This window comes from Anoplopoma fimbria, chromosome 21 (genome assembly GCF_027596085.1).
Source record: "Anoplopoma fimbria isolate UVic2021 breed Golden Eagle Sablefish chromosome 21, Afim_UVic_2022, whole genome shotgun sequence".
NCBI classification, from domain to species: domain Eukaryota; kingdom Metazoa; phylum Chordata; class Actinopteri; order Perciformes; family Anoplopomatidae; genus Anoplopoma; species Anoplopoma fimbria.
Window position 1 is genome coordinate 6,979,157 of NC_072469.1, and position 12,774 is coordinate 6,991,930.

Below are 12,774 nucleotides of genomic sequence, written 5' to 3' on the forward strand. Positions count from 1 at the left end.
CTTATTCCCCCCCAAAAAAGAAAACTCCCCTCGTTCGGCCGCTACGTCACTTCCGCCGTTTCCCTTCCGGAAGTACAGTTAATTTTTATTCACAGGAAGAAGAAAAAAAAACACACACATACACACACACACACACACACACACAGACACACAGCTGTTGTTGAAAAAGAAAACATCAAAGTGAGTTTCATTTACGGGTGTGTTGGCTCTGTCTCTCCTCCGCAGACACCGGTGCAGGGAGGACTCCTCTCCCCGCTCTCCTCCTCCTGGTTCCCGTCACTCGATCGGCTCATTTGTGGCGAGTTGGCTGCTGCTAGCGTTAGCTCCCATCACTAGCCACCAGCTAGCTAGCTCGCTAACTCACCATTCCTGGCGAGTTTGCACAACTCCTGGTGACAAGAATGCCTGTCATTAAGGTCGTAGATATAGATTGAGAATACGTGAGTAAATGTGCATCGTGCATTGTGTGACTAGGATTCATCACTGTTTAGGTTGTTTGTGAAGGCAAAACCGGGCATGGCTGTGGAAAGGAATGTGGTTCAAAGTAATGTAGTGTTAGTGTTTAATTTAGTAGATTAATTCAGTTTGGATGCATGTATTCTGTGTTGACTTCAGCAGATGTATGTCAACAGAAAGGGAAAGAGAAACTGCAGGATGTGTGGAAGAAAAGTGGTAATCCTGGCTCATTGTATTAGATAGAAATGTTAGAGATATGTTGCATTTCCTCTTTTGTCTTGGCTTCACAGTTCTTATTGTTTTGACAGAATGCCAGCCCCAAAGAGAGGATCATCTCCTCATGATTCTCAGCCCAAGATGAGGAAGTTGGATGAGGATGTGGAGGATCTGCCATCCAAAACTGCACCAGCTACCAATTATAGGTCCCTTAAAACTGGAGATACACTAGAAAACACAGCAGCCCCACGGACTAAGAAAAAACTGTCTACTTCAGCGGAAGGGGGGAATAATGCCACCAGGCCACCCCAACAGAGTTCCCCTCCAAAGGACTCCAGCATAACCATTTCTGACCCGCCTGTGAAAAAAGCCAAGCTCCTAAAAGCCACAAGTGCCTCCTGCGGAGAAGCTCCCTCACAGAGAGCTACCTCCAAAGCTTCTCTGAAGCGAACAGCCTCCACAGAGTCCGAGGATGATCTGAGTAGTGATGGTAGTAAGACGGACCTCTTCAGAGAGAGGGATGACGGCGACAAGGCCCGCTGCATAAAAAAATATTCTAATCGAGTCAAAGCAAAACGCAAGGTTGAAGAGTCAGCGTCTGACACACAGGAGACAAGCAGAGGGTCGCCATCTGCACCTGAGGACCCTGTTCAGATGGACCACAATTATGGTCGATTTTCAGATTCAAGTGTGGGAGAGGAGAATCAGGATGAGAAAAAAGAATCTGCACGGTCTGTCACTGAACAAGAGGGACAAGAAATGTCAGTTAATGCCACACAAGCAGAGTCAAAGGAAACTTTTGTCTCTATAGGAGGGAGTGCTAAAGCTAGCATTGGATTTGAGTGTGCAGCTGATGAACCTAAACATGAGGAATTACAAAATCCAGACAGCCAGAAGCTCATGGATAATCACACAGAAGCATCATGTAGAGAAATATTGGACTCAGTCACTGCAACAGCTGCAGGGTCGCCTTGCATCCCATCTGAGGCAGGGGATAATGAAAAGACGGACTTTGCCATCAAAATCCATGAGGATGTAGATAATGAAACACTTGCAACGTCAGTGGAAACACTATATTCTAGTACTGGAGAGGCAAATCCAGGCTGTGAAGGTGAAGTACAGGTAGATGTAAGGACATCTTGTGGAAGTAAGACAGATGTGATCCGGGAAACTGAAACTAAGGTGATCACAGAGTCTGTTTCTCAGGACATAAAGCTGGATATCAAATGTAAAAGTAATGAAGAAGAGCATAAAGTGCAAGAAGTAAGTGAAGCAGCCAGCGTCTCTGCAGACCACAGTGATGAAGAAGATAAAGCATTGTCAAACAAAACAAACTCTGCACCAGAAGAGATCCTGGCAGGAGGTAGTAATCCAGAAAGTCAGACTGAAGAAAACCCAACACCAGATACCCAAACAGACCTCAGTGTCAAAATTCAAGTTACCTTCAAAAAGGAATCGAAATTGGAGGATCAAGTGGGCCATGAAGTACCAGGTACAATTACCAACTCATGTGATGGTGTGAACAAACTAGTCAGAAAGTCTGAAGAAAAGCTTGAAAGTGAAAGGAGAGGCGTTGAGTTCCCGTCGGCTCAGATTGTTGCTGCTCCTGGGTCTCCTGCTGAGCTACAACTGAGCCAAGAGGTGCTGGACAAGACAACTGACATACGTACTGAAATACTGACACCAGATTGTGAGTCTGTTCTTGAGCAAAATCAATGCAAGGCTCTCTCAGATTGTGATGCAGTTTCAGATGGTCCGATAGACATGGACACGCAGACTAAAATAACACCAGAGGGGAGATCTGACTCAGCACCGAAAGAGGATAAACAAAACCAGGGAAACCACAAAGTGGAAGACCACAATAGAGAAATACCTGTTGAAGTCCAAAACGATGCAATGACAAGTAAAGAAAAAGAGGAAGAGATTCAATTTGAATGTGCCACTGCAACACCAGAGCAGGCGATTTCTAACCAAGAGGCTACAGTGGAAATACAAAGCCAGAATAACCAGGGTGTCAGTGAACATGTCACAGACATATCTACAGAATTAAATGAGGATCATGTGTTAAATTCTAAAATAATGGAAAATGAGGAAGAGAACTTTGAATGCACTAGTAGTGGACCTGAGAGACAGACGGCAACGGCATCAGAGATTTCTAATGACGCATCTACAGTGGAAATACAAAGCCAGGAGAGACCAGGAGACAGTGAACACACCACGGACATGTCTGATAAAGCACAAAAACATCCATTTGCGAATTGTCAGGACGCCAAAGATGAAGGAAGGGTCGATGCTGAAAGTGTTGCTGCTACTGAGAGTCAAATAGAAGCGACTACAACAACATCAGAGGAGATTTCTAACATTGCACCTAAAGTGGAAATAAAAAGTCAAGAAGTCATTGAATCTACCACACACATATCTGCTGTACATCATGAGGATCATGAGGTCAAAAATATGGAAAAAGAAAACGAGGTGAGCTTTGAATCTGTGACTGTACCAGAGAGTCAAATCGAAATGGAAATGCAAACTACATCGACATCAGATATTTCAAATCCATCCGCTTCAGTGGAAATAGAGAAAAGCCAAACAGAAGTGGACATGCAAACTACAACAGCATCAGAGGCGTTCTCTAACACAGCATCGACAGTGGAAGTACTAAGTCAGAAAAGTCAAAATGAAGTGAATGTAGCGGAGACATTGGCGGAGATTTCTGACATGGCGCCTACAATAAAAACGCAGGCCCACAGGAGCCAAGAAGTCATCGAACCTGCTACGGACAAATCGGAGAAAGCTCAAGAAGGTCTAATGACTCAGGAGCCAGAGAGAAATGGAAATGAAAACATGGCGTTAACAGAATGTGTCAGTGCACCTGAGAATCAAAGAGTGGATTTGCAGACAACAGCAACACCAGAGGAGACTTTTCATCAGACAACTACAGTAGAAAGTCAAAACCAGAGAAGTCTGAAGGTCAACGAACTCACTACAGATGCTGAAGTACTTAAAGAACTTATTGATGCCAATACTGAGAGTGAAGAAAACACGAAAAAGCCTAGTGCAGAATGTGTGGATGCCACTGAGAATCAAACTAAAATGGATGCGCAAACAATAGCAATGCCTGAGGAGATCTCTAATCCACCACCTACATTGGAAATACAAAGCTCGGGAAGCCAGGCGGTCAGTGAACTCAACACAGAAGTTCAAAAACATCTAGTGAACATAAGTTGTGAGCCTAAGGAAAACGAAGACGAGGTTAATGCTGAATGTGTCGATGTTCCACAAGTTCAAATGAATATGGAAACTTCTACAACACCAGAGAAGGCTTCTAATGCAGCAGAACAGCAAAACCAAGGTATGGAGGAAGTCCATGAACCCGCAGCGGTCTTATCAAATCAAGCTCACACGCCTCTTTCTATGGCTGAAAGTAAGGATAATGAAAAAATGCAGACAAAGCAGAGTGCTGATGATATCCAAGTGGATATGGACGTAATAAGTGGATCAATAGGGGGGGTTGATTCAGCTTTAGAGGAGGAAACAGGGAGGCAAGTGATTAATGAGGTTAAAGAAGAGGCTGCAATCCTTTCCTGTGATAAGGCTGACGGTGATGTTGTCACTGTCAGTAATATTGAAGGACACGCAGAAGGAGCTGGAAGCAATGAGGTAATAGTCTTTGTTTGTGGCCAACCAGATGACGTTGATGTTGTAATTCAGGCGTCAGAAGAGCAGATTAAGACGGTCAATCAGTCAGAGGGTGAGATTCACGAAAACCAGATCGTGTATGAGCCCATTAGTAGTCCCGAGAGTAACGATGAGCGAGAGATTTCTACAGCATCAGAGAACCACAATGGTGTGTCTTTACTGGACATACAGAGCAACCAGCAGATGGAAGGAGATTCGGCTACCAATGAAGTAAACAGTTGTAACAAACAACTGGAAAATTATGAAAATGTCAGGCAACAAGTTTGTGTCGCAGACGGCCAAGAAATTGAAATGGAAGTACAAGCTGTCAGGGTGCCAGATAGTTGTGTCCCTTCACAGTCGGAGCGAAGTAACACGAATGAGGATGTGAAACAAGTTGCAGTGATCAGTTCTAGTGATGACATCAGCGGGCCAGATGGTCAGTCAGGAGATGCCCCAGAAACAAGTGAAAGCAATGGGTATCCGGACTGCGTCAGTGCCACAGAGTTTCCTGAACACGTGCAGGAGGACTCTGGATATCAGGAGGTTTCAGACGTCACGGTGACGACGACTACAGCCACCACTAAAGATGAAATGCCAGACAGTACATCTGAGGAGTTTGTGATCTTAGAACCGATCCCAGAAGGTGAAATTCACTTCGATATTGTCACTCAAGCAGCTGCTGAATCGGGTTTGTCGGACTCGCTTTCAGAGCAGGTGAATCCAGACAGTGCTTTGGAGGGGGACATGGAAAATGAGGTGATTTTAAATGGTTCCCAGCAAACCGTCTTCCCTGAGGCGGAGGTGCAGCAGTGTCAAACATCTGATGAGATCAAAGTGACGAACACAAGTGAGGTTTTGGATGAGGGGAGCAGGCTTGGGACAGAAATCTCAATCGAGGAAGGTTTTGAAGTGATTCAAAGTTCTGATCAAAGCCAGCAACCATCATCCGCCATGAGTTACCGTAAGGCTGCAAAGATTGACATGGCATGCTCTCGCACTCTAGTCACAAACAAAGCAGTGATAGAGAACACTGGGGTTATTTTGGATATACAGGAAGTGCAGATTCTGGAGGATATAGAAATAGGTCGTGAGATCGTAGTAGCAGAGGAAGAGAATGATGAAGACAGTGACATTATAATAATAGAAAAACCCCAGAAAACACCTGAGGTAGACCCTCCTAAAGAGTCTGAGACTAAAGATGACACTTGTGGGACCAGCTTGAAGCAAAACAGCACAGCTGAAAAGACTGAAGATGATAAAAAGGGACCGGGGGCAGTCAAACCGAAGAAACAAGAAATGAACACACAGGCCAGAACCAAAGCCCGTCTGGCAGCTCTGGCCGAGCAAAAGGCTGCAGCCTCTAAGAGAACAGCAAACCGACAGCAGCTGAACCTCTTAGCTTTGTGTCAGGAGATCGCAGAGGACATCGCCACAGACAGCATGCTGCTGAAGAGGATTGAAGAAGAGAAACAAGCAGCAGCGGCGGTAGCAGCAGCAGCAGCAGCAGCAGCAGCATCAGCAGCAGCAGCAGCAGCCAAGAGCGAGGCCAGCCAGAAGGAAAGTCCACCTGTCAAGACGCAGGAGGCGGACCCTGTTGTAGTTGCGACTCCTGCTGGACCAGAAGGGAGCTCTGATCCGGTGACCCCTGCTGAGGAGGCATCCACTGCCCACCCCTCGACAGACGACTCAGCTGAAGCCAAGCCTCCCGCAGAGCCTGCAGCAGAACCTCCGAAGAGGCGTTTCTTCGTCACACAGATATCTGTGCCACTGAAAGCCCACGAGAAAAAGAAGCTCACCAGATATCAAAGACTAAGACAGGTTGAGCTGCAGAGAGAGAAAATGTCTTGGGCTCGTGTAAAGAAACTTAAATCCGACCAAGCAAATCAGATGTTTTCAGACATGGATTGGCAAGGACCCCTGTCTGCGTCCTCTCCATTCTCCGTGAGTCCTGTGCCCGCGGCTCCTCCACCTGCAGCAAGTCCATCGAAAACACCCCTCCCAAGTCCGGCCTCAACAAGCAAGCCTGCAACACCCGCGGCAGAAGTCCCCAAGGTTGACCCTCCTAAGCCAGAACCCACTAAGACTGAACCCCCCAAAACAGAAACGTCCAAAAGTGAACCCACTAAACCTGAACCTGACAAAGCTGACGCCTCCAAAACTGGGACTCCTAATGCTGGAACCCGTAAATCCGCAAGGCAAAGTAAGGCTCAAACTCCTAAAGAGACCCCTGCTCCGGCTCCCGCCCCAAAGGTGACCAGATCAGCAGCCAAGAGGACGCTCCCGGCGATACCCCCGCCCATGCCCAACGGACTCAATGCCCCAAAACAGAAGCCTGTTGAGTACAAGCCATACAGACCCAGGCCCAAGTATTCCTTTGATGACTTTGAACTCGATGATGACCCGTTACCAGTGGCTGCAACAAGACCCGGCCTTCAGGCGAGGCCAACACAGCCGACAAGACCGAACGTTCAGTCAAACCCCGCAGCTCAATCTAGACCCACAGTTCAGTCTAAACCAACACTTTCATCACATCTTGCCAACCAGGCGAAACTCAGAGCTCAGACCACGCCTGCTGGACAGATCTCAGGTCAGTCAAGGCCCAGCGTTGCAGCTTCAGCTCAGTCAAAGCCCGCCGGTTCCAACGCTCCACATTTAAAGCCTGCCGTTGCAACAACACCCCAGTCAAAGTTCACAGCTACTGCCGCAGCGTCTTCAAAACAGGCTCCTTCAGTCAAAGTTCAAATGAAGTCTCCTGTTTTGACGACACCCCAGTCAAGAGCCGTGTCGGCTCCGGGTCAGTCCAAACCCGCTGCCTCTGCTTCACCGCAGTCAAAGCCAGCTGGAAGTGGAAGTACAGCTCAGCTCAAGCAAACGACATCTCAGGCTGCTGGTTCGACCACATCTGAGCCCTCTGCTTCAAAGGCCGATGTCGGTTCAATGCCCCAGAAAACCCCGAATCCACCGTCATCAGGAGACGGCAAATGCAAGGTAACTCAAATATGAATCATGCCGTGATGTGTGTCGCAAACAGCATTTTAGGAAGAAAAATGTTGATCATCTCCTGTCTCTTTTTTCTTCCGTAGGATACAGCTGATCCCACCTCTGCCATTCCCTCTGAAGACGGCTCGAAAGTGTCAGGTGACACGCTGAAGAGTGAGGAAAAGCCTGCAGGTATGCATTCACTTACAGTTGGCGTGAATTTAAATATCTGTCATGTTGTTGTCACATTATTTCATTATTTCATGCTCTCACTGTTATCACAGGATTATGAAACCTTAGTGAAAGGCACCCTACTATGTGTATATTATGATGTTAATTATCAAGGAAGACTGTTATATTGATATCATGTCACAGTTATTACATGACAACATGGAGCCGAAATATTATTTTTAGATTTACAAAATGTGTACTCGTGTTTAAGGATCTTTCCTTTTCCCTACAGTCACTGGTGTTGCTCCTTCTCCAGAGACCAAGACAGAAACAGTCGACTCAGCCGAGAAGACACCGAAAAAACCTCAAGAGTAGGAGGTTTCTCTGAAGCAAATTTGACATGTTTTTCCCGGTAGCAGCAGGAATCTGAAGTAATGTGATGTGTGTTTGTATCACAGCAGAGCAGGGGAGCCGCAGGACGGCAGGACTCCTCTCTCTGATGCTTGTCTGCAGAAAGAAGTCAAGAAACTAAAGGAGGCTGACAAAGATGGCACCCAAACCATTATTGTAAGCATCCTCTTGTTGTTATTATACAACTAAACTAGAGGTCAGAAATCTCAGGGTAGTTGAGGGAGTTATTGTGAATATTTTTCAGAATAAATCCAAGTGGTGATCTGTGTTCTCTTTGCCTCGTAGGATGCAGGACAGAAGCATTTCGGAGCAGTGGCCTGCAACGTGTGTGGGATGCTCTTCTCTGCTGCCAACCCTGAAGATGAATCCCAGCATTTACTCTTCCACAACCAGTTCATCAGCGCTGTCAAATATGTGGTGAGAGGATGTTTCCTCATATTACAAGTCTTATTATTTGTCTTTCCTACTGTCCAACAACATTGTCTCATCAGGGCAATACACAGATGCTGACTCACTGCCCCATGAAAGCAAACAGAACTTTTTCAGAGTGTATCTTGAGTGTATAAAACATTATTCTCGCTTACTTCAGTGATTTATAAATGAGAGCCACTCTTTATTCTGAAAGCTGCTTTTCTTAATGTTCTACATGCTTTACTCTTTCACTTGCAATTTTCATATCATTTTATGACATTATATGATCCCTGTTAAGAAAACAGTGTCGTTGCAGCAGCATGCAAGATGATGTAGCTATAAAATTATGGAGAGAACAAGTCTGAAATAAATAAATGATAACAATAATAACAATATTTTAACAGATAATATGACAGAATTGTTGAAAAACAAGTAGATCAATCTAATATAAGCAGCAACAATAATAACTGTAATGAAGTATGTGCATTTGCAATATGTGTAGCACATAGGAAGTTACTGTATTTATCAAATGAAGAACATGAATGCCTCATGAGGACAATACAAACATTCCTTGGGAGTTTCTCTGACATAAATTCCTCTCTTTTCTCCCCTCATTTTTTCAGGGATGGAAAAAAGAGAGAATACTGTCAGAGTATCCTGACGGCAAGATCATTCTTGTCCTGCCAGATGATCCCAAATATGCTCTGAAGAAGGTACAGTATGTTAGCAGGGACTGACCTTTGCCATTACATGATCATTTAATGTTTGTGGTTATCACTAGTGAGGACAGCTCTGCTTAATCAATTAATGTATATTTTGTTTTAGGTGAGGAAATGTCATTTAGAAAGTAAAATAAAGACAGTTTTTTTTGGCTGTATCCTCTAGAACCACCGACACCAGCATGTTATTTCTTGACTACACAGTAACTGTTTGTTTCTCAGGTGGAGGAGATCAGGGAGATGGTGGACAACGACCTCGGCTTCCAGCAGGTGGAGACCAAGTGTCCCTCTCAGACCAAGACCTTCCTCTTCATCTCCAACGACAAGAAAGTGGGTGGATGCCTGATAGCAGAGCACATACAAGAGGTAAGAGATTGCCATCTGGTGTCATCAGCACATGTTTATCACGTAAAAACAACAATAATAGAATCACAGAGTGCGTTTTAGTTTTATAAGCTGAACATTGTGAATGATCTCAGGGATACAGGGTGATCGAGGAGCCGGTACCCGAGGGTTCGGAGGGAGAAAAGGTGATGTTTGAACGTCAGAGAGCTTGGTGCTGCTCCACAACAGCCGAGCCGGCCATCTGTGGCATCAGCCGCATCTGGGTGGTCAACACGATGAGACGCCAGGGCATCGCCTCGCGCATGCTGGAGTGCCTCAGGTCAGCGTGGCTCCAAAACAACCAAACCAACATCTGATGTTATGTCACCTCAAAACAAATTGACACTTTTGTTTTTTTGTTTTTTCTCTCACAGGAACAACTTCATATACGGGTCGTACCTGAGCAAAGACGAGATTGCTTTCTCCGACCCGACGCCTGATGGAAAACTCTTTGCCACACATTATTTTGGCACATCTCAGTTTTTGGTTTATAACTTTGTGAGTGGAACGCAATCGTCCCGGCCCAACAATGATGCGGTATGACAGTCTTCAGGAAAAGGTAACAATGGATTTAACCGAGACGCCCACTGACCAACGGGACGCACCATCACTAAACAGTGTCTGATGCAGAATCTGTGTTTGCATAACAATTATAAAAAACTGTAAATTACTCCTTTGAGAGGACACACACATTGGTTTAAATCTCAGGATGAAAACAACAAGGTGTTGTTGAAAAATTTGTATTAATTCACCCTTTAATCCCTCCCCGAATAGTATTTTGAAAAAAAAAAAAAAGAGTATTTTCTTTATACATTTTTAAGTAAACAATTGGTTTTATTAGAAGTATCGAGTTTACATGCATGATCTGACAGCAATAGAAAACAAAGAGCATTTCATTGGGTTTTTATTTTACTCCCTGAGAAGAATAAGGTCACATTAAATAAAACGGTTATTTTAGATTATTATGTTATTATTTTGTTTTCATGTTTTTTACTTACATGATGTAAACTATGTGTACATTGAGGTTATTTCATCCCTTTACAAGTTAAAGTGACACTGCCACTGTCTGAAGTTGGGTTTTAAGCAGCAGTGATGATGCTTAACGGTCAAAACTACACCATTTCTATTGGGCTGTTAAACTTGTATTTTTTTCCCCCCTCTGATTTCACTGTCATGTTTTATTGCAACATTTCAAACTGATCATCCAAACCAGGTGATTTAATTGGAGAATCATTTCAACAGTCTGGTAGAAGAGATGTGGTTTAGAGATGTAGCTCGGGCATTACTTGTGTGCTCTAATTCTTTTTAGATCACCTCGCCTGAAACGTTGTTTTCGAGCTGAGCCATAAACTATACACCATTTAGCAGGGCATTGTAGCCTTTACTGTGTGAGTGCTGTCTTCTAATTTCACCGAGGCTGTCTATTGCTTTATTTGTGCCTGAATGATTAAATGTGTGACTTAAGATGTTAATTTGTTTTCTTAGCCATGCGTTATGGCCTTTTTTATTAAGTTAGTGTAGAGTATCATCCTCCTATTCCTTAGTAACAACAAATTAAAATGTGTATCAAATTATCATGTAGAGTTATGCATACTATAACAACCTTTATAATGGATGAGCACGGCTTTGAGGCTCAGGTGTTAAATGTCATCCAGGTTCAGCCTTTATGATTGCAAACAGGAGTATTTGCTCAGTGATCAACACGAGGGGTTGAGATGAACCCCTCTCAACACAGATCTACAGTATCATTATAATCCATCCCTTATTTTCTTCTTCCTTGTTAAAGCAGTTGCTTTTTAGAAAGATGTGTCGTGTAAGAAAAATAAATTTGATTTATACGAAGCTGTTATGTAAATATTTATTTAAATAATAAACGATTTAAAACATTTTTGTTTGTCCCCCTCCTCTTCTTGGAATAAATGTGATCTGAGCTTTTACATACATTTTACTACTGAGCCCATAACTCCGAGTGTTGTATTGGTCACCAATGCCATCTAGTGGACATTGCTGTTTGTGTTTCAGTGACATTTAAAGGTATTTTTACTGAGCATTGTTTTGGTTTAAAAATACTCATTATCTCCAAAAGAAAAATAAACAGAATTTGTAGCTTTTTAAGACGCATTCATGTTAGAGATAAGTGTAAAAATGCGTAAATTGTCTGGCTGTTTTCTCTTTGTAGTTGCAGATGTAAACACTAACCCTCTTAGTGCATTCCTCGACACTCCTGTCACAACACGGACCAGCTCGATGGCAACTTCTGAGAAACAAAACAGCCTAAGAACAACACGGATACTTCCTCAGGCTGAGAGTGAGAAAACAGCTCCCACTGATCAGCGGGAGAAAACAACCCAGCTGAGCTTCCTTAGGTTCTTTAACACACCAGTCACCTTGGCCTGTTGACTTTCTCTGACGCTGGGATCATCTCGATCATCTGACTTTCTCCTAAATGCACACAAAGTTAAACCCAATCGAGAATCCACAGGGGTTTAACTGGATTTAGTTAAGGGAAAAAGGTCATCACAAAGTAAAAGACAATACTCAACTATTGGAAATAAACACTTTTATTCTTACACATTAATTTAAAGAGACAAAAATGTCACAGCTGCCACATTGAAACCATAAAACAATCTATCCTAATTATAACGGTAAGGTTATTGTTTATACATATTAAGCTATGGGAGTGCAAATCAATAATGTGTTATTTACACTTTAGACAACCAAGATACAAAACATTAAATAAAGCATCAAGAGTATTTACTGGCAATTTCTACAATTTGCACTCAACCTGTGACATGTTCAGTTGCTTGTTTTAGCACCTGAGCTGCGACTTCAACCGTTCACTCGGTTCAGTGCGGGTTGGCCTAGGTGCCTGACATCTGCAGGGACTTTATCTGTTTTAAGAGCTTTAAAAACAAGATTACAGTAATGCCCTGGGTACTTGATCTGTTGACAGGCAAACCTATAAGAAGAAAAAGAGCTGCTCTGGAGTGCGCGTGGCAAATGCACAGTCAGGATGTCACGAAAACACGGTCGCTACTTTAACAATAAACTTACAAGCTTTTAACAAACATGGTAAAATATGAAGGTTAAGCCATTGGCTTGTAACGCATTCGGCAGTTGGCTCAAATGAGTTGACATGTTCGTGTATTATGCCAAGGCTATGGCAACATCAAAATGTAGGCACCAAAACAATATATTATTCTCTAGCTCAACTATGTTCACTGATTTGGACCAAAAAAGTCCTTAGTTTTTGTGTTAGATAGCTCAAATGTCCTTACAGGATGGGACAATTCTGACCACAAAAATTGTAAAGTATGTCCAACATATCAGGCTCCTGAACCCTTCTGCT

At 43.6% G+C, this 12,774-nt stretch overlaps 1 protein-coding gene across 3 annotated transcripts; it reads left to right on the forward strand.

The window, feature by feature from the left end:
• The first annotated feature begins 117 nt into the window (after window positions 1–117).
• Window positions 118–11,313, forward strand: LOC129110844 (microtubule-associated protein futsch-like). 3 transcript variants are annotated; one of them, XM_054623080.1, is made up of 10 exons: window positions 118–180; window positions 765–7,338; window positions 7,434–7,521; window positions 7,793–7,871; window positions 7,959–8,067; window positions 8,197–8,328; window positions 8,946–9,035; window positions 9,264–9,407; window positions 9,521–9,705; window positions 9,800–11,313. In XM_054623080.1, the coding sequence occupies exons 2-10, from the start codon at window positions 766–768 to the stop codon at window positions 9,966–9,968; spliced, it is 7,569 nt and encodes a 2,522-aa protein (XP_054479055.1). In that variant the 5' UTR covers window positions 118–180; window position 765; the 3' UTR covers window positions 9,969–11,313. The 3 variants fall into 3 exon arrangements, with proteins under 3 accessions (XP_054479055.1, XP_054479058.1, XP_054479057.1); XM_054623083.1 differs by having other exon boundaries at window positions 7,962–8,067; XM_054623082.1 differs by lacking the exon at window positions 118–180 and adding an exon at window positions 351–440.
• Window positions 11,314–12,774: the final 1,461 nt, after the last annotated feature.